Source organism: Aythya fuligula, chromosome 15 (genome assembly GCF_009819795.1).
Source record: "Aythya fuligula isolate bAytFul2 chromosome 15, bAytFul2.pri, whole genome shotgun sequence".
Classification (NCBI taxonomy): Eukaryota; Metazoa; Chordata; class Aves; order Anseriformes; family Anatidae; genus Aythya; species Aythya fuligula.
In genome coordinates, this window is record NC_045573.1 from 3810764 (window position 1) to 3831487 (window position 20724).

At 51.7% G+C, this 20724-nt stretch overlaps 1 protein-coding gene across 3 annotated transcripts; it reads left to right on the plus strand.

The window, feature by feature from the left end:
• The first annotated feature begins 202 nt into the window (after nucleotides 1-202).
• Nucleotides 203-19389, plus strand: FBXL18 (F-box and leucine rich repeat protein 18). Of its 3 annotated transcripts, XR_004253939.1 has the most exons (6): nucleotides 204-327; nucleotides 1210-1410; nucleotides 2294-3834; nucleotides 6187-6405; nucleotides 17474-17871; nucleotides 19153-19168. XR_004253939.1 is itself a non-coding variant. In XM_032197864.1 (5 exons), the coding sequence occupies exons 2-5, from the start codon at nucleotides 1258-1260 to the stop codon at nucleotides 17628-17630; spliced, it is 2070 nt and encodes a 689-aa protein (XP_032053755.1). In that variant the 5' UTR covers nucleotides 203-332; nucleotides 1210-1257; the 3' UTR covers nucleotides 17631-19389. The 3 variants fall into 3 exon arrangements, 2 of the variants coding, with proteins under 2 accessions (XP_032053755.1, XP_032053754.1); XM_032197864.1 differs by having other exon boundaries at nucleotides 203-332; nucleotides 17474-19389; XM_032197863.1 differs by having other exon boundaries at nucleotides 17474-19389.
• Nucleotides 19390-20724: the final 1335 nt, after the last annotated feature.

The following is a 20724-nucleotide window of genomic DNA, read 5'->3' on the forward strand; positions in this document are numbered from 1 at the left end:
CTGTAAACCGGAGGGGGAGCGAGCAGCGAGCCCTGCACCCCCCTGTGAGGGAGGCAGCGCCCAGCCGCCACCCCCAACATGGCGGCGGCGCCGCGCTCAAGATGGCGGCGGGAGGCGGCCGCCCCCTTCCCGCGCTCCCGCCTCAAGATGGCGGCGCGGGGCGGCGGAGGAGTGGCGAGGCGCGGAAGCCGGGTCATGGCAGCGCCGGAAGAACCGAGCGGCGGCCGGGCCGGCGGGGAGCCAGGCCGGGAGGCGGCGGGTTTGAGCGGTGGCCGGTGTGGCGAGGGGACCGCCGCCGCCACCGCCGTCATGTTCCGCTGTGGTGAGGTGAGGTGCGGAGGGGCCGCTCCCCGGCCTCCGAGCGCCGGTATAACCGCGGCCGGCGCCGGGATGGAGGCAACCGGGCTCCCCTCAGGGGCTGGAGCGGGTCCCCGTGGTGAGGGGGCTGCCCTCGGGGTTGTGCTGAGCACCCGGTCCTCAGGGGTCGCCCTCCTGTAGGGATGTGCTGTGGGGTTTTGTGGGTGCTGCGGCGCGGTGCCAGGGCACCCCCTTCCCCTTCAGGGGCTGGTATTGCGTTAATTTCCACTCGAGCTTCGTTAAAAGCAGGGTTTAAGCCCCAAAACACCGCCTCGGTGCGATGGGGTGGGCTGGGGGCCAGGCAGGAGCATCTGGGGGGTGATGGAGGGGTTGTGGGGTGAGGGAGGTTTGGTACGGTTGTGGTGTGGTGTGGTGCAGAAGAGATGGGGTACCCGATCCTGGGCTTTAAACCTGCAGGTTTTTTATTATTTTTGATATATATGAGCAGTTACATAACTCGTAAGGTTATTGGAATGGATTGCTCTTCAGGGAAGGGATTGCTGGGTTATATTCTGAAAGGATCAGGGAATGATGTTTTTCCAATTGCAAAGTCAGTGGCAGAGGAGGAACGAAGGTAAATATTTTATTTTTTAAGCAGCCCACAGCAAAAAAGTGACTAAAGATACTGTGGCTTTGTGTGAAGTTTTGCACCACCTCAGTATGGTCTTTTGAAGGAGAGGTTTGGGTTTCTCAAGGCGGGGGGGAAGTATTTAATGATTCAAGTGGTTCTGTTTTATCTTTATAAACCCTTCTGAGACACTGTATATCTGTTTTCTCACAAGCTTTGCTGAAGTCTGTGAACTGGTAGCCTTTCTTTTTTTTCCTTTTTCTTTTTTTTTTTTTCTCTTCCAGGAGCTTGTAAGTGGGGAGAGCGAGGAGGAAAGTAATGGTGTCAACCTGATGGAGTTCTCGGATGAGATCCTTTTGCACATCCTGAGCTACGTCCCTTGCACAGACCTTGTCCTGAATGTCCGGAAAACCTGCAGGAAACTCGCAACGCTTTGCCTTGACAAGAGCCTAACCCATACAGTTTTACTTCAGAAAGACTATAAGGTGGGGAGAGTAGCTTGCTTCTTCTGTTAGCTGTGACGACAAGTCTGACTTCTGAAAAAATGCCAAGAAATAGAGTATTTCAGTGTGTCTGCATAAATGTCGTGCTGTTGAACTCTGAAAAACAAATAAACTGTTTTTATAAAAGCATTTGTTTTGCAGAATGCTTTGTTAGGACAGCTCTGTGCTCCCTTAGATAGTTTTCACTGATGGTATTTTATATATCTTCCTTTCTGGAGGCCGAATGAAAGTAAACTTGACTTGCCATTTATAACTGCTTTTGACTATGGCTGTGTGAAGATACCATTTTCCCAAAATACATTTTCCATGCTGTTGTACAAAGAAATCTATGTGAGCAGAAAAACTTGTGCATGCTGCTGTCAGGCATGCAGTCAGCTAAGCAGGAAAATGTATTTGAGTTGTAACAAAAATAAAGCTTAGGAATGAAGGGTGATACATGTTATGAGGACCGTATCGCCAAGCCTAAGCTTCTCTCCCTCATTTCCAAAAGAAGAAAGCCGATGAAGGAGAATGAAAGCGTTCTTTGAGTTTCCGTAGATAGATAATTCTGTCAAAATAGTTTTGCTGTTAGAAAATGGAGATCATCCTCCGTTCTGCTATCAGCTGCTGAACAGATTTTGGCCTCGCAGTCAGTAATGCAGAACTGCTCAGCCTGAGAAGCTAAAGGAAGTGTAATCTTAAGAGGTCAAAGCATGGCAGATTAAGCGGTGCTTTAATGATTCTTAGGCTGTGCTAGTGTTCCAAGGCCCTTGGATGAACCACGTAATCTCAGTGCTAGCCAGTGTTAACCCCATCTTCAGATGGGAAACTGAGTCAGTACACGCTTGCCATATATCTCATTGAATCTGGTTTTGTTTGAGCACAGGTAAACAAAGACAAAGTGAAGCAACTGATGAGGGATATCGGAAAAGAGATTTACCAGCTGAACATGGCTGGGTGCTATTGGCTGCCCAGCTCCACTATTGATCATGTAATACGATGCAAGAACCTGGTAAAACTGAACTTGTCTGGGTGCCACATCACTTCTCTCCGCCTCTCAAAGATGCTGTCCGCCCTCCAGCACCTGCGCTCCCTGGCGATAGACGTAAACCCGGGTTTCGATGCCAGTCAGCTAAGCAGTGAGTGTAAAGCCACTCTTAGCCGTGTCTCGGAATTGAAGCAAACCCTTTACACCCCGTCATACGGTGTCGTTCCGTGCTGCACTAGCCTTGAGAAACTGCTGCTTTACTTTGAGATCCTTGATCGCTCGCGAGAAGGTTTTATGCTCTCCGGGCAGCTAATGGTAGGGGAGAGCAACGTGCCCCATTACCAGAACCTTCGCGTCTTCTATGCCAGGCTGGCTCCTGGCTACGTTAATCAGGAGGTGGTGAGGCTGTACTTGGCGGTGCTGAGTGATCGGACACCTGAGAACCTGCACGCCTTCCTCATTTCTGCCCCTGGTAGTTTCGCTGAGACGGGAGCCACTAAAAACCTCCTGGACTCCATGGCTCGAAACGTACGCCTGGATGCTTTACAACTGCCCAAAGCCTGGATTAATGGCTCCGGGCTCCTGCAACACTTGAAGTTCAACAACCCTTTCTACTTCAGCTTTAGCCGCTGCACCTTATCTGGTGGCCACCTGATCCAGAGAGTTATTAATGGGGGGAAGGATCTTAAAAGCTTGACCAGCCTGAACCTCAGCGGCTGCGTTCACTGTCTGGCTCCGGAGTCCTTGTTCCGAAAAGCAGAAGACGACATTGACAGCAGCATTCTGGAAAGCCTGGTAGTGTCTTGCTGCAACCTGCGACACCTCAACCTCTCTGCAGCTCACCACCACAGCTCAGACAGCATAGGGAATCATCTGTGCCAGCTTCTGTCCAGGCTAAAGCACCTCCTCTCGCTAGCACTCCCGGTTTGTTCCATCACAGACGTTGCTGCAAACGTGGAAAAGCCTCCCACGCAGCCCAATGCGGCGCCCCAAACCTTTGGAAAGAAAGTCCGGGTGGGGATACAGACGTACCCGAGGAACTTAACGGACCAGGCGAATCAGAAGATAGAGTCTTCGGTGTTCTGGACTCTGATGGGAAGCCTCCGGTTTTTGGAAACCTTGGAAATAATAGGGTCCAGTTTTTCCTCTGCCATGCCCCGCAACGAGCCGGCCATTCGGAACTCGTTGCCTCCTTGCGTCCGGGCGCAGAGCGTGGGGGATTCGGAGGTGGCTGCCATTAGCCAGTTGACTTATTTGCAGAGCCTCACCCTAGCACAACTGCCAAATATCATTACTGGTTCTGGGCTCGTTAGCATCGGATTGCAGTGCCAGCATTTGCGGACTCTTTCGCTGGCCAACCTGGGCATGATGGGGAAGGTGGTCTACATGTCTGCTCTCATGGACATGCTGAAACACTGCAAGTGCTTGAGAGATCTCAGGTGAGGGGCTGCCATCGAACATCTCCGTTTTGGTTGTGGAGCTCCAGAAATGGAGTGTGCTGTTTGTGTAAAAACTGCAAGTGTTCCTCTTCCGATCGGCCTCTGTTCAAAAAAAACGGGTCAAAAGTTGCTGCAGCGGCTTGCAAACTGGTTGTTTTCTTTCCAGAGCTGAGGAGCACAGGAAGGCATCTCGTGCTGTTCTCGAGGGCTCAGGATATGCCTTTTAAGCAGTGTTTTAAGTGCTTAAAGTCTCTGTGCTGCAACTGCCTTCCTTTTAGATAAGGAAGAGTGGACGCAGCATGTTTGGGAGCTAGCTGTCAGGGCTAGGTTAAATGTTACGTGCCTTCGCTGACTTCTTGGCTTTGTGTACGCGTACATCTCCTAAACTTCCAGGATGGAGGAGACTCCTACAATGTCTAGATAATTTAGAGCCCCGTTGCAATATTTTTTTACCTTTGGCTTATATTTTAAAACCATCTCTTTTTTAAAATTTATTTTTTAGTTTTATTTTTTCACCAACGGAAAGTGATTCTGGGGGAAACTGGCGGACCCGTGAGGTCTGGTCATTATCTATTCACAAAAGAGGTCTAAAATGCCATAAAACAGCAAAAACAAGGTCATCCTCTCACGGTGCATGCCTGTGACCACAAAGACAGTTAATTACAGCGTGACTAAAATCACTGCTCGTCAGCTGAGGCTGCTGTTTGTGTGCATGATCCCAAGCCATCCCAGCAGTGAAGGGGTAGCTGAAACCCCTCTTGTTTTTCCCTTGCCCACCACGTCCCGTTTTCAGGAGGCGAGGAGCGTTGCTCTCATCCCAGGGACAGCAGCTGTCGGAGATGCTGTTGGAGATTCGGTTGCTTAATGCCTCGGGTCACGTGCGTGGATATTTATTTATCCTTGAGCAGGCTGAATGCCCTTGGAAGAGCTGAGATGAGGGGAGGGAGGCTCGGGGGTGCAGTGCTGCTTCTCCCAGCTCGGCCCTGCAGCTCCCAGAGCCTCCGAAATGGAGGCTGTGGGCACTGAAGATGGGAGGCAGCGCACAGCCTCCGGGAAGGATGAGCGAGGGAGTCTCCTTGTGACAGCCAGGCGGTTCAGGGGGAGCTCTCGTGGTTCCTTGGGCGAAGCCTAAGGTTTTAAATAGGTTTAAAAGGTTTTTAATGTTCAGCGCTTCCTCCTGATAATGCACTTTTTTTTCATTTAACTAATCCTCTGGTGCATCTCCCCCTTTTCCCCTCCCCACCTTCCAGGCTGAGCGTTAGTTTCAGGGCTATTCCAGAGCAACATTGTCATCTAGCGAGCGAAAGGCAGTACTGCAGCGTGTCTGTTCTTACAGGGATTAACCTAAAAACCCGCTGTAAGGTTGCGAGGGCCTCTGTGCTTTGTCCTAAACCGATTTTGGGCAAATAGTGCTGCTGAAAAATTGGAGAAGCTCCCCGTTTCCTTAATATTCATTTCGAGCTCTTGCTCAAGGAGCTGGTGGGCTGTTAGCATCTCTTCAGGTGCTGTAAACTGACCGCCGTGGACCACAAAAGCCTGCTGGAGGTTATCCCCATCAGGCTGGGGCCGACAGCTTGTTCCCACCTCCTGGATTCACCTTGGCAGAGCTCTCGGCCCCGCTGAGCCAGTGACTGGGGCGCATTGGGGTGTGCTGCTAGCTGGGGCACAGACCCCTCGTTGGGGGTATCCAGGGCAGGAAAAATCCAATCTCTGCTCCCCGGGCTGAGTATTTAAGGTAAAGGTTGCATCAATTCTCCATTAAATAGTGTCAATTCTTTCCCATCCTCTGACCAGGCAGGGCTGGAGATGGTCACAGCTGGCTCAGAGGCACGAGGTCTGTATCACCACGTGCACATTGTGAGTTTTTTCATGCCTGCTTCGTTCACATTGTGAGTTTTTCACGCCTGTTTCTCTCCAGGCGGTAAACTAAAGCTAACCAGACCAGGGGTTGGTGCGCTGGGGCCCTAAGTCCCTAAATAAGTAGATGTCAGCCCAGCTTTTGCTACCTGTGCTTGTCCTAAGACCAGAATCAGTCTGCTGCTCAGGTTTCAGACCCACCTCACCCAGCGTGCCTTTGAGGAACCATCTCAGGAGCAGGGTTACGGCAGCGTAGGGCCTTTCTGTGTGTTTGTCCCCCTGATGTCATTCGAGTGGGATGTCTGAGCTTGCAACATCAGGATTTTGTGCCCTACCACTGGCACCAGCAGGCAGAAGCTGTCTGTAGGTGGAACAGGTTGGTGGACGTTGGCTGCTCCATTTGCCAACCCCTTGCAAACGTGCCATCTTCTCTCTTACCTGAAAGCATCCCTAAGCCCCAACTAGCCCCTGACTTGTTTCTCTTTGCTCCCGCAGGCTGGAGCAGCCCTACTTCAGCGCGGGCGCCCAGTTCTTCCAGGCGCTGAGCCACTGCTCCTCTCTCCAGAGGCTTTGCATCGTCTCCCGGAGCGGGACTCTGCAGTCTGACGCAGTGATGTCATTCATGGCCAGCTGCCTCGAGGTCGTCATGTGCCACATGTTTATGGGAGAATCTCTCACCGTCTGCAGAAACCTCCAGCAGTCCATTGTCCGGAGGTGAGTGAGGAAAAAGGGGGTTGCTGTGGGATTTCTGGAGCTGCTCGAGGTTTGTCTCCCGTCTCCTCGCTTGCCAAGGTTTGTGTGGCTTGGAGCACTTGTTCTAAGAAGCTAATAGGTACGGTGTAACTGCTTGGAGCACGAAATAGCCTCTTATTTTCATAGGAGGCAATCAGTGAAACGTTTGAAGGTATTGTACGGATTCTTGATTCCGTTCCCACCCGCGTTCTCTGCAGCTCCATCAGCTGAAGTTCTGGACGTACGGCCCCGTCATAAATCAAACGGCACTTCTCGTGTAAACAAAACATCTGCCGACATTTGAAGCACTGAGAGGTTTGACCTTGAAGCTTTCCTCCTTTCCCACAAGTGACTGAGATAATTCTTCGTCCTCTAATCACTTGTAAATGTCACTTACTGATAATCCCCTGCTAGTACAATTCAAAGCCTTTTTAAAGGGTTGTTGTGAAGGGTTTTTCTTCGGCGGAGAATAAGGGGGGGGGGAAGAATTGGTACAAACTGCCTTTGCACGTTTGGCAGTTCTTAAATGCATTTCGCTTGGCCCCTTGCAGTGCTCTGAGGCTCACGTGGTGGGAAACGTTTGTGTGAGCCGTGAACTGCATTTGAAAAGAGAGCTTTTAATTACTCCTGGCATTTTGGAATCTAATAGCGGCAGTCATCTAACAAAATATTTCCCATGCAGCAGACTCTCCATTACTTATTTTTTTTCTGTAAGGCATTTTCTCCACCTTCGATCTGTTTTCTTTCTCACCCGCCGTTGCTTTGCCCTGTTAAGCTCTAACAAAAATTCCGAGTCGCACGGCGTGGTTACTGCGTCCTGAGGGGTGCTCCTCCCCCCGGCCTTTCTCCAGCTCCAGCCTGACTTATTACTCTTGGCTCGTTTCCGAGGATCGGATCCAGAAGAGCCTATGACTACATCAGCTACCTCTCGAGCTGCACACGGGATTGCTCATTACAGCCTCTAGAAGGCTCCCTGTTCTTTTGGGACAGTGATTGTTGGAAGCACCTATACGAATCCCTTGTCAGGCATTCCTTGGGTTTGTATTTTTACAGGGCTTTGTATCGGTAAAGTCAGTCCTGGGTTGGTTTCGGTAGTGCTTTGGGGATCCTTAGAAAGAACCACGAATCCACAGTTTCTGGTTTTTATTCTGCCCTCCTCCCTGAGATGCTTTTGCAGCACTGGCCAACATTTTAACATCCGCTTACTGAGCAGAAAAATGCTGTTCTGCAGTCTCTTCCTCCTCTCTTCCTCTGTTGTGTATGGATTCCCACTACATTCTGTACCTCTTAATAATTTAAAGCCTGGGAACTTTCCAAAGAGCAGCTGATGCCTCATGAAAATGTTAAAAACTGCTTTTATATTTAGCAACAGTTCTGGCTGTCAGACTATTTCTCTCCTTTTGTGTCTTATTAATAGAGACGTTTGTATGAAAACAGAATTTTTGAAGTTCTTTTTTTCTGAGCAGAGCATCTGCTCCCACTGCAGATCCTGCACCTGAAGTCATAATCCTCTGTGACACTGTAATTGGTGGCTCTGGAAACGATTTTGATGCCACGTAAGATTATGACTTCGGGAGGAGGAGAAGCAGTGGGAGCAGATGCTCTCCTAAGCAACCGAGATCCCGTTCTCATGCAACTGTCTCCAGCAATAACACGGAAGGAACAAAATACAGAAAATGATGTGTAAGCAAAGCCTGGGGTCTTCCACGAGCCATCAGCGAGCCTTTAACCACCTGATTTTCCCAGCGATCCTGTTCTCCTCCTTGCGTAAATGTGCCTCCTGATGGGGGTCAGGAATTGACTTTCTCTTGCCTGCGTTTTATCTGCTGCTCCAAGGGCGAGGAGACACGCAGTAAAATCCCTTAGCAAGCTAGTTCATGACTGAGACCTGTGGAAAAGGCTCTAGAATGAAAGAAGGTGGCTTTTTTCCTTATTTTTTTTGGGGGGAGGGATGTGTGCAGATGCTGTGTGTGCAGGGAGAACACGAGGGATGAGTGGGAAGGAAGAGGTGAGAGCAGGGAGGGCATTTTTGCTTGCCTGGATTTGTGTTCCTCAGGTCCCGCTGTGGGGCAGAGTTGCTGTTGTGGGGCTGTAGAAATGATCTGGTTTAGGCTGAGGGCAGCCAAGTGACTGCAGCTTGTGAGCAAGAAGGTAGGGCTGAAATCACCCCCGTTCTCCCAACGCCTCCACAAAGAAATGAGAGCGAGGGGGTCCCCTAGGGCTGGGCGTATGCAGCGATTTGCTGCAGGTGGCAGGGCTGGGAGGGCTTGAAAATGCCATCCAGTGCCGTGCAGTTCTTTTCCAGATGTGGATTCACAGAGGGTTTGGCTCACAGAAGAAGCTGGGACTGATTTGGGGAGAACAGACAGTTTTCTACCACAGATTTGGGCTGGAAGGTGGCGCGTGCATAGACTGTGGTGATGGGAGCTCAGGTATTGAACCTCCTGCTCCACACCGATGGCTTAAAGCCTGAGCAGATTCTCAAACTCTTCCCCTTGCCTGTAAAATAGGAGGCATTATCTGTTTCTGCTCTCCTGGACTGCAAAAAAAAAGTTGTTCTCGTGCCTTTTAGCCTTGTGACAGCTCCAAGCTGGGCCTGGTGCTCTCCAGCTGTCCCGCGGGCAGTCTTCTGGCTGCAGCTCGCTGCTGTTTCAGAGAGGTTAGTTCGTGTTTCAGTCCGTAAAAAGCCTCTGATTCAGTCCTGCCTCTTTTGCAACGGAGCACAGTAAGCAGAAGAGAATTCGTCTGGAGCCCTCATCAGCAAACAAGAGGCTTGCAAGGGCAAGGTCTCCTCTGAGCCTGGGAGACGACGGTTTCCCTCTGGGCAGATAAATCATTGCAGTGTTCTTCTTTCTTCTTGTTTTCCTCGACGTGGAGGGGAGGGGTAATTTTTATGGTTCAGGGACATCCTCGGTGCACGTGGGAAGGGACCCGGTGATTAGAGGGGGGCATGCAGCCTGGGTGAGCCGTGTCCACTGCCCCCGTCTGCCTCAGCTTTCACATCACACTGGTCTAGGCTCACGGTTTCCCTGTAAAATGACATTTCTCTCCCCATCACATGGTGCTCAGCTGCCGCCGGGCTTCAGATAGCAGCAGATCTCACAAGAGTGTTTTCCTTTCTGTGCTCGCACCCTAACTTTGCCAGGCTGCTTATCTAAAAGCACGTGCTGCCTTCGCTTAAATAACTCTTCTGTTAAACCCATTGCAGTGTCACTTCCAACCCACTAAAACCCCACAGTGCCAGGACCCACGGTTGTTTTATCTTCAAGCGTAACCCCTTATTTTTTTGCTGTACAAAGAATTTCCTTGAAACGAGAGGTTTTCTCCCTTCTGGGCAGAGCTGCAGTGCTGGGATTCTTTCTAAATGGTTGCAGGGAGCTCCGAGTCGGGCTAACCAGGCGGTCAGAGGAGGGGGCTTGGCTTCGAGCAGCTTTCCCCGAGGATTTTCACACTGTTATATTGAGAAGCAGTCAGTAGATGGAGCTGTGACCTACGGAAGGTGCCCCGCTCCTCTGTGCTGATGCGTTGCATGCTAAATAATCGCGTTTATATGCTTGTATTTCTCTGCCTCAAAAATCTTGCGGGAAAAGGAATTTGGATGGCTTCAGCATCGCGCTGCTCCATGGCACGGTCAGCGGGCACCTCGCAAATGTGCACAAGTTGCTCTCCTGGCGGAGCTTGCCAGCAGAAAATCGGCTGGAAGCGGGGATGGGAAATGCTTTGGCACATGTCCCCTTGGCCTCAAGGACAGATTTTATTTTCCAGTGTGTTCCTTTAGAATTTTTCTGGTTTTAGCTTAAGGGTTGAGATAGCTCCTATCCTTGTAATGACTCCAAGGACTCTGCAGTACCAGACAATACACGCCTGTGAGAAGGCCTTGGAAAAGGCCGAGAAAGCAACGGTTAAATTTAAAAGAAAACAACAAAACCCACCACAAAGCAAAACGAAAAGTCTCAGGGAGACTTAAGGGAAAAGTGTCCAGACATAGAGGTGAGTCAAGACTTAGATAAGTGCAATCCAAGAGAAGCCGTGGAAGACGGCGTGGTCAGCAAGCGAAAGATGTGTTTTGGGGAGGTGGGTGGGCAGCTTGGCCAGCCTGCTCACCTCTCCCAGAGGCAGGGAGGAACCTCCTGGGGTCTGGTAGCTTGTTGGGAGAGGGGACAGAGGCGTGGGGTGCTGGTGCAGCATCCCCCGAGGGCTGGCAGCCCTAGCTCAAGCTCTGTGCTTGTGTTTCCCTCGCCACGCCAGCTACCTGTCTGCAGCAAATGGCTCTGCAAAGTCCCTCTGTAACGCCATGCCTCGGGATCTGGGTGACTGAGGGTTAACTAGTGCTGGGAATTACAAAGAATTTGAATGTTTTAGGACAATCTGCCTGTTCTGGGGATCCAAGACATGGAGGAAGAGAAATATTAACTGAGCCCTCCTACTTCTGCCAGCGTCAGGTGTGAGCAGCGATTAGCTTGACGTGACTTTCACAATAGGACTCCTGCTACTTTCCAGGAATAGCTATTTCAGTCTGAATTAATCTTACTATTCAAACGTTTGTCGCATTTTATGAATTTTCCCCTGCTTGTTGTTGTTTTTTTTTTTTTTTTAAACATGAAACCCTTGGCTGGATCTCTCCTTTCCTTCAGTTGCTGATCCCGGTGCCCCGCGTGGCTGCGACAGCCGTGCTGCTCGCTGAAGGGCTGCAGCACCCTCCTGGGGTTCAGCTGCAGAAACGGGGCTGCCAGGTGGGAGCTTGGGGATGAAACCGAGTGTTTGCAAAGTGCTGAGCGAGCCAGCCCCTCTCCTGGCATTTGGCAGAGAACTAAACTATTGCAAATGAATTTCTGCTCACATCAGCGCTGCGTGCGTCCCCCCACACCTTGTTGCTATTGCTCTGAAAGCCCCTGCAGCTTCTTTTTCTAGTCAACCGATTTATTCTCCTTGCTTGGATTCTCACCGTGGGCTCAGCCTCAAAAAAAAAAAACCCTTCTCGGGTGTTCCTTTCCACTTGTGGATGGGGAGGGAGGGGGCTGCTATAGGGCAGTCGGGGAGCACGAGCTCCTCTTTGAATTCAGCAGAGCCCTCCAGCACCCTGCTGCAGTTGCATCGGCGCTGCAGGAAGCTGGCATCACCCCTCGAGGCTTGTTTGAGATTTCCAAGCTGGTTTTTGCTTCCCTCCACCACCTTCTCTTCCTTCTGACCTTGACGAAGTCCCTCTCGGCGCAGTGCTGCTTCCCTGCATCCCGGAGCCAGCGCGGTAGCTGCCAACCCCACTCCGCTAGCCTAAGCATGTTGTGGGCTCCGTCCCCGCGTCTGATTGCAGAAGACTTAATGTATCGCTGGGCTGGCGGAGTGAATCATTAGCATCCTGCTCCAGCTTTCATTGTCTGTTTCATTTCCTGCTCTTAGAAACCCCTGAATCATTCTGTCACGGGCTGAATAACAAACTGCATCCTTGTCAGCTCGCCTTACCCAAGAATTCGTTGGCGGGCTTGGCAGAGGCTGAGTGTGCTCGGGGTGTGGCCCCGACACCTCTGCTGCTGCCAGGGATGTTGTTTCAGGGTGGGTTCAAATACTTTGCAAGCCAGCACAGCTCGTGGGGCCATCCCCGGCCTTGGCGTGTTTGTGTGTCTCCTTTTGGGGGCACTAACGCAGCCCCTCCGTAAATGCATTCCTGTGGCTAACCCAAAGGACTCGCTCCAACTACCAGCTCGTGTGTTTGGAAGGGAATTCAGTCCCGAAACCCTCCTCGGGGGGAAGGTGGCTTTGTGCACCAAGTGGCTTTCAGGCGACGTCCTCCTCTCTGCCTTGGCTGGGAGATAAAACTGGAGCAGCACCGTCGTGCTCTCTCCTCACGCGGGTGTAAAAGGCTGAGCGGAAGCATTAACTGCAGCTTTAAAGCTTTTCCATAGTAAAATAAATCTAATTGAGCAGTTGCTGCCGTTGCTTTTTAATTTGTGGAAGAGATTAGGAAATAACTTTCAGCTTGCTCTGGCAGAGCACTCCCCTAGGACGTGTCCCGGGCGCTCTGGCGTCGCTCCTTGGGTTCTCGTTCCCTCCCTCTCTAATTGTCCGGTCACATTTGACTGATGCAGAGTTCAGCTGGCAAAATAATGTTAAGAAACCCAGTCTGGAAGCATTTCTGACCAACCTCAGCTCCTGGGAGAAGCGGTGGCGTGCCATTCGTGCCGTACAGAGGGAAACCACGCTGCAGAGAGGTAATTCCCCCCTGCTTGTGGGGTGCATCTGGCGCGTGTCACTTCTCGTCCGGGACACGATGCGGTGGCAGAGGTGGCAGTGCTGTGTGCCACGGACTTCCAGAGTCCCATCTGTGCCCTTCTTGGGTTGGATTTGGACTGACGGGGCTCACGGCGAGTGGAAACGCTCTGCGGGGGAAATATCTCCTTGTGTGGGGCTGGAAGCCACTTGAGGAATCGCAGCTGCTTTCCTAGGGAACTTCGGAGGTGTGTTTCTGAGATGAGAAGATGAAGTCTGCGCGACACCGGTGCTCTTGCAGGGTTGGAAATGGGTCTCTGTGGGCGTTGCACCCCTCTTGAGAGCGCTCTGGGGGCCGGCTGGGTGGCAAGGATGCTCCCAGCTGACAGAGGAGGGTGCCTGGGGGAATCCCACCCCCACCACTTTGGTGTGCCTGGAGGAAAAAAGAAAAAGCTCTGTTTTATGCCCTTGGCAGTCGCTGTCAGGAAGGAGAGAGCTCCTGCAGTTCCCTGGACCTGAGATCTGGGCACAACCAGTGGAGCAAACCTGCAGTGTCCGCCTGGCCTTCCTGAAAAGAAGAGCAAAGTCCCTGCCTGGGCCTTGGGTCGTGTCCCCTTGGGTCGTGTCCCTCGGCAGCTGCTCCCTTCCACCACGCCGTGCTTTGGGGACAGGAGTTCCCAGCCTGGCTCAGGTACGTGGGCTGAAGCTTCCAAGACAGATGCCACACGTGAGCTCCCTGATGCGAGCCGGTCTTCCAGCAACAACAAACTTACGCCGTGCCTTCTCCCTCTTGCCTTCTCCCGCTTTCCTTCTTTCCTTCCTTCCTTTTCCTTTCTAGAGCCTCTTTTCCCATGAGCTTATCTCAGTTTGTGGAGGTTAAAAGTCTGGCCTCCATCCGCTCCCGCTGCGTCGTGTTTCCTCGTTTTACCTGGGGTGAGTTTCTTTTGTTGCCAGTGCTTAATTACACCGCCTCGCCTGCCCTCGCCACCTTGCCAGCAGCTGTGAAGTGGGCTGTGCCGAAGCACCTGAATTTAGCACAGGGCTTTTCTTAGGTTTCTCTGGAAAATTGCAAGGGGAATTACATCCTTTGCTTCCAAACGCTGCCTTTTCCCATCCGTAGGGGTTGGAGGTGAGTTTGAGCAGCTCCTAAGGTAGCGGAGCTGTCGTCTTCTGGGCATTTGTGGTGCAGACAGACAGAGCAGGGCACAACCCACGGCTGCAGGCTCTCTGCTGAGTTTTTCCTGCAGCTTTGGGCTGCCCTTTGGCCGTATCAGCAGGTGGAGTTTGGTTTCCTCTCCAAAGAGCTGTGTCTGAAAGCACACACCGGGAGTGTTTGCCAGGAGATAACTGCATTCCGGGGAGGGACTCTTTTGTCTTGCTAAAATCAGGGGGAAATCTGATTAAAGTGCAGACCTTGCTCTGGACTTTTTCCCTTTCTTTTTGACTTTGTCCCTGACCTACATATTGCATCCTGCCACGCTGCTTGGAAGTAATTGAGAGCGTAGTGGTAGGCTATTTACCAAGCTGTTCGCTTGAAAATAACCTTCCTGTGTCCAGTCCACACCTGTTCTGGGATAATTTTGGAGGCAAATAACAGAGTGCCATTAACCCTTTTCAGCTACGGGCAACCTGTTCAAGGTCTGAGTGCAGCGTTGATGCTGGGAGGAATGTATGAAGCAGGCTACGATCTGATATCTGTTTTTCAGCTCCGTGGATGATTCCAGCCAGCTGCTGCAGCCAGGCCCACAGAGTGTCCAGATCCCAACTGGGATTCTTCAGAGACCTCCTTGTAAAAGTTCCTGCTGGTGGTTTGGTGTTGTGTCTGCTGGACCAGAGGCTATGGCTGGAAAATATGTGTGCGGGGGGGGGGTATTTTCTTTGTATCCCAGTGGTTGTTTCTGATTAAAGGACATGTTTTGAAGGGGCTGCTAGTCAGTTGCCTCGCAAACTTGCTTTCATTTAATTAATCATGATGAGTTTAGTCTGGAGGTTTCGTAGGAGAGAGCAAGTAAGCGTATCCTTGGCTTCTTTCCCTCGGAAAAAAGCAGGGTTTCATGCCTGGAACTGCAGTTCTTTTGTCTCCCCGGGTCGATATCCCTCTCTGTCCTTCAGCTTTTCGTTTTACGAGCCGCGCTCTCGCAGGGGTAGATCCAGTTTGAAGTCCATCCAGGTGTGGAATGAGGAAGAACCGTCAAGAAGATTACAGGAGCTATTCTGCAACTCATTAACTCGATCTCTTCCCCTTCTTGTTATCTCCTCCCCGTGCCCGGGGCCTTTCGAACGAGGGCTCTAAGTGCTTCTCACTTAATCTAGCCCACCTGGACAGGTGTACGAAGAAAGGAATTGCCTTCCGGGGACGGACTCGAGGAGCAGAGGTTGCAGAGGGAGTCTGCTTTTGGGAACTGCTAATCCCGGTTTAACATTATGACAGCTGCTCGTTAAAGTCGGGGTGTTTTTTAACAGGCAGTTAAAGGAGAGGCTTTGCACGCACGTTTAGCCGAGAATAATAGCGAGCCATGTGCATTTGATTCTTTTTTCTGAAATCACGCAAATTGTACATGGAAAGAATTCTCCGGCGTCAACTTGCTGGGGTATGGAATTTACAAGGTTTGCAGTAACGTACAGCTTCCTGTTGAGGGGGAGAGAAAATCACAAAGCTTTCTTTTTTTCCTTTTTTTTTTTTAAAGATCAAGTTCAAACCTCTTCTATAACCCCGGCCTCTCTGGAAGGTACGCTTACTGCGTTGGGGTTTTTCAGTTCTCTTGGTGGCGGATTGTCGTGTAAACTTGTCTAGGTCCTTCTTGTAGCTACATGTCAGGGCTGCTTATAAGCCACGATCGTGTATAGGGTGAGAAGGCAGCATGCAGATCTAATTTGGGAGGCTCTATATACGAAGAAAGAGGCAGAGGTTTCTTTGCCTTGGGGAGGTTACGGTCAGGAAGGCTGCGTCTCATGAAGATCGCTGCTTCTTCCTAGCTGAACTTCAGTAAGCTCGGCCTATTAACATGATTTTCTCTGCAGGACTGTGGTGTTGGGTAAGGAACATGAAGAGCTGAGGCAGAGGAGGGACTATCAAAGAGACATTTGCTGTATTTTGTGTAATTGCACCGCAGACTTTCCCAACCGCCTCCCAGATCGGCGATTATTTGCTGCTTGGTTTCTTGTAGAGCCGGGGAAGTAAGAAACTGCTCAGCTCCTACCCAGGCATCCAGATCCTCCCAAGGAGCCGTGTCCTTTTCTGCCAGCCCTCAGGCGTGAGGCATGAAGGGCAGTCCGTGATGCAGAAAGATAGAAAACTGCCCCAGGTAGTGCTGTTGCTGGAAATCCTCACTCCTGCGGCTACTTAGGTTCGGGCAAATTAATTTAACCCACCAGGACTCAGCAGCTGAACTCGGTATGGGAATTCCTCTGCAGCATTTTTTTGGCAGCTCTGCTCCAAATCGTTTGTGCACGGAAACATCCTCGCTGTCCCCCAGGTAATGCCAGCCTCCTGTAGCCTTTTCTTCAGCCGTCTGCACTGCTAGCACCAGGGATTCTCCCGTGTGTTTCCAGCAGCCAAACCGCCAGCCATCCCCTCTGCTGGAGGATAACCTGCCCGTCTCAGTGCTAAAGACGAGCTTCAGACACACGTCTGGGTAAGAGGAGCTTGTTTAGCAGCCGGCCCTTCTCTCCACCCAACGCAACTCGTTTCAGCCTCGAGGGACTGACGCTGCCAGTTCGACTCTGCCTCCCCCAGAGTGACACCGAGCTGGCCCTTGTCACACGGTTCACTGGAAACCTCTTGGTGGCACGTTGCTAATAGTCACAAGTGTTTTAATCTTCAGGGTGTAGCCCTTAAGCTACAGCAGAACTTCCTTCCCCCCCCAGCTTTAGGAGGCTGAACTCTTTTGTTGTGCTACCCCGAGCAATGCAATTTCTCCTCTCCCACGTTCTCTTGCTGGGCTGCTGTTACGCAGCGTCCTTGCTTAATGGGGTCTTGGGCTTTTTTATATGGCTCCTTATACATTGTATAGATAGCTTTAATTCTTGCTCTTCTCCTCCTCTGCTGCTCCTCTCTCGTGCTGTCATATCAGGCCTGTCACTTGCAGGGTCTGGGATTCTCGGTGCGCATACCAGAAAGCGGAGAGGTGTTGGCAAGAAGAGCTGCAAGGACAGGAGGAGCCCGCAGGTTTTCCTAGGAGGGGACAAAACCCCTGGGGCTGTGGATTTAGAAACTGGAGCCCAGAATTGAAGTGGCAAAGAGGGGGTACGTACATGTGTTGGGGGCAAACCCAGGGAGTGCTAAGACAGGTTTCTGCCACTTGTGTTAAAAAGGAGGCTGTGTGTGTGTGTGTGCTCTTAAATGCTTATCTGCAGATCTGAGCTTTCTAAACCTGCCTGTGCTCTAATTGCAGAGTGCAGACTCTGCATGCAGAACAACCGAGCCTGGAGCAATGATCCCACACTCGGCCCTGAGGGAATGCCCAGCGCTGCTTTGGCCTGATTTTATTTTTTTTAACAGCCCTGCAACTTGCTGCTGCTTTGTAGGTGGTGTAAATTGTTGTCGCTGGGTACCCTGCTCAGCTGGGATCTCAGAATACCACGCTGTTGTGATTTATTTTTTTTAAATCTTTTTCTCCCTGCCCTCATCAAGCTTGTGTCAGCTCAACAGATCTCTGAAAAGGGCACAAGCCCAGCCTGCGCTCCCCAACGACACACAGAGAGGAGAGAGGGAGACCCTGACTTCCAGCTGCCCCCCTGAGCATCTTTCCTTGCCCCCACCGCGTGGTTTTTATCCACTCGACCCCCTCCTGTTGTCCTGCAGCTTTATTATTCCTCCCCAGCTGATAACCCGTGTCTGATTCAGCTTCCAGGCGGACCGCCCCGCGCTAAACGTCGTCATTTTCCCTCTGCTTCACGAGGACTTGACGGAGGTCATCAGAGACGTCCCCATGAGGCACTTGGATGAAATCACCCTGTTCAAAAGCCGAGTGGCCGAAGAGCCCCCCAACCTGTGGTGGTGACTGGCGATCAGCATGGCAAGGACGCTCGGAGGGAACGCGTGGAACAGCTTCTCGTTGGCCTGGATTTCCCCACCTTCAGCTCCCGGCCACCTCGCTGGATGCTGTACAATCACTTTCAGTAGGTGCAATTGCGAAATAAAAACGAAACAAAACAAAAAAAAGCTGTTCCTTCGCAGTGGGGAAACATCTCTTGGATAGTGCTCGCATCTGAAAAGCCTGTCTCAAAGGCTTCTGGAATGTGGTGAGTGTTTCCTTGTGGTTAATGATGAATTAATTGTTTGGTTCCTTTCCTCAAGATAAAGGTAAGAGAACCTGACGTAGTAACGCTCTTCCCCCCTGTGTCGCCCGGTGTGTTTTTTAAGGGCCCCTGTGTACTTTGGCGGCGTGCTTCGTGATATTGGTGGAAATCATCCTGTGCTTTGGTCTGTTTTGGGCAAAGTAGAAAGCCTGAGACAGCCAAGAGGCCCAAATGTGTTGCTCCATCGGAATGCATCACGTTTTTCCTGTGTTACAGACCCACATTTGTAGTCACACGCACACACATGCAATCACAGATATTTAAGGGTCCTTTGATGAGAAGTACCACGAGGACTCTCTTTAATTTTGGGGTAACAGCTCCAGGTTATTAGCACCTCGACCGTGGTATGCTCTGGCTGAGACGGTTCCCATCAGTGGGCCTGGTGGCAGAAGCTCTCAGCTCTTTAGGAAATCCTTGTCCTAGGGTAGATGGAGCCCGCAGCGAATGAGCTGGGGCTCCTGTCTGATGGAAGTGCTGTCCATGTCGCCGTTTAGATGGGAATGCAGCGTGCCCGTTCTGTCCTCGGGTCCCATGCCTTGAGCTCGTGCTAATTTTAGAGATGTTACCGAGCGTTTTCGCGGTGTGATTTCGGGCAGCTTCTCCGCTCCACAGAACCTCCTCAGGCATCAGCAGCGGTCTGGATCACTTTCATCTTGCCTTATTTACTGAGCACTTTTTTGAAAGCATCAGACAGCTGAACCAAAAGCCGAGCTGTGAATTCCTGGAGCGACGGTTCTGGGTGGCAGTCGGGTTTCTGTTTTGCTGGAGTATTTTGGGGTAGAGCAGTGGGTCCGTCCTCTGCAAAGCAGCCATCACCCAGTAACTTCTCCACCTGTTATCTCCTGAGCACGGTCTCGTGTTGAGCAGTGCTCTTCTGGGGAGGCCCAGCGTCGTCCAAAGGCGATGTCCCCATCTCCTTGTCAGCATTTTCTGGGTGCCACCTCCCAAATGCTCTTCTGTGATCAGCATTTCATAGGAAGCCTGGTTTGGTGGGATAGCTCTGAGGACAAAAAGCATCTCGCAGCTTTGGAGGACTTTCCCTCCTTACTTCCCCATCAGTCGGATGTGCACGTGGCTGGAAATCTCTTGCTGGTGTAAATCAGGCAGCAGCAACCTACGCTCGGACAGGTTATGGTGTTGATGAGCAGGACAGCATAAACCTTCTACTACCACACATCTGGGCACTGCTAAAACTAACCCTGCCTGTTTGCTGTCTGCCCTCAGCTTCTCTCCCTCCTCCACCAGCAGCCGGTACCGAGGCCGGTCCGTGCTCCTCCGGGAGCAGCTGCATCTTCCTGCAGACGAGCCCCGAGTGCCACAGGTAGGATGCTGTGCTGGTGCTTGCAGCAGGCTGCTACCCTCTCCTTGGCATCCCGCCACTGTTTTCTCTCCTGCTGTCCCAGCGAGGCCGTTCTTTCTACCTCTTGTCACATCTCTCGGCTGTTTGAATCCCTCTCTCCCTCTCCAACAGCTTTTTTTTTTTTTTTTTTTTTTTTTTTCCCCTTCTCCTCCTCCCACACTTTAGCAAATCAGATGGACTTCTTGGCAGGCACGCGAGTCGCTGCTCTGTCCAGTTCAGGCCACTTCAGCTCTGCCTGGTTGTCGTCCAGGTTTCCTTCATGGAATAAATGATGGGGGTTAGGCAGCAGGCAGCGTGAAGCAACACCAACGCCGCTGTCTGCTGTGCCTCCAGCCTCAGGGCAGGGTAGAGGGGAGGCTGAGGGTATGGAGCCAGCTCTGTGATGCCTAAAGGGACCTGTTTGGTACTGTGCACAGCAGGAGAAAGGCTGTCCCCATCCCAAACAGGGATTTTCTCTCCACCTACACGCTGCAGCACCAGCGATACCCATCTGCCTGTCCCGCTGGGCTGGGGCAGACAACCAGGCAGGTTTTACAGCACCACCATCCCCTTGCCTGCAGCACGACGTTCAGACAGCTGTATTCATGCAGACAGGTCAAAAGTCCCGATGCAAACGCTACCAGCTCTGAGCAGGGATCACCCACAGGTGGTAAAAGGAGCCCCATAAATAGCGGCGAGGAGCTCAAAGCTCCTTCCCTGCTCCCCGACTGCGGGCCGAGGCTCCCAACCCCTGCTACAAATTCTCTTCTGGTGAGTGCGAATTTCCGCTGCTCCCGCACTCCAGGCAGGATCCACCAGATGTTAATAAAGTGCTTATTTTCTCTAAGTGCTATTTTGGCAGTGGTGTTAATTACAATTTATATTCTGCAACATTTACACTGGGAAAAAAAGAACCCACCCGAATAGTCCCCGATTGGCAGAGCCGGGCTATTAAGCATCGCACCATATGTTCAGAGCAGAGCAATATATGGGGCTCGGAGACCGCTCGGCGTGCAGGAGAGGACAGAGGGACTGGTGGTTTTGCTTTTATTTAATAAGAAATTCTCCCCTTTTCCTCTGGTTTCTGTCCCCACCTCTCTGGAAATCTCCCCCTGCCACCCGTAAGCGCCTGACGAGGCGATCCCTGCGCCTGCTGCTGCTGCTTCCCGTCGTTTCAAATAAATGAATTCGATTACCAAAGGTGCCCTTCTCGCAGGAGCTGCCTCTGCAGGGTTCCCGGTCCCTGCTGGCGTTTCGTGCTGCTCTCCACGTCAGCCCTGCGAGCTCTGGGGACCGCAGGAGCAGCAGCCTGCGCTGTGACCCCGGCAAGGTGGCCGCGCGTCCCCGGGAGATGGACGTCCCGGGGCGAGTCCCAGCAGTGGGTAAAATCAGAAGTCGTTTGCTCTGTTCCTGTTCAAAGTCCCGTTTAGGAACGTGGCTTTGGGGTCCTGTGGGCT

Coding starts and splice junctions, on each gene's coding strand:
- FBXL18 (XM_032197863.1), top strand. Junction 1,411..2,293: donor TACTTCAGAAAGACTATAAG/GTGGGGAGAGTA, acceptor GTTTGAGCACAG/GTAAACAAAGACAAAGTGAA. Junction 6,406..17,473: donor CAGCAGTCCATTGTCCGGAG/GTGAGTGAGGAA, acceptor TGTCTGATTCAG/CTTCCAGGCGGACCGCCCCG.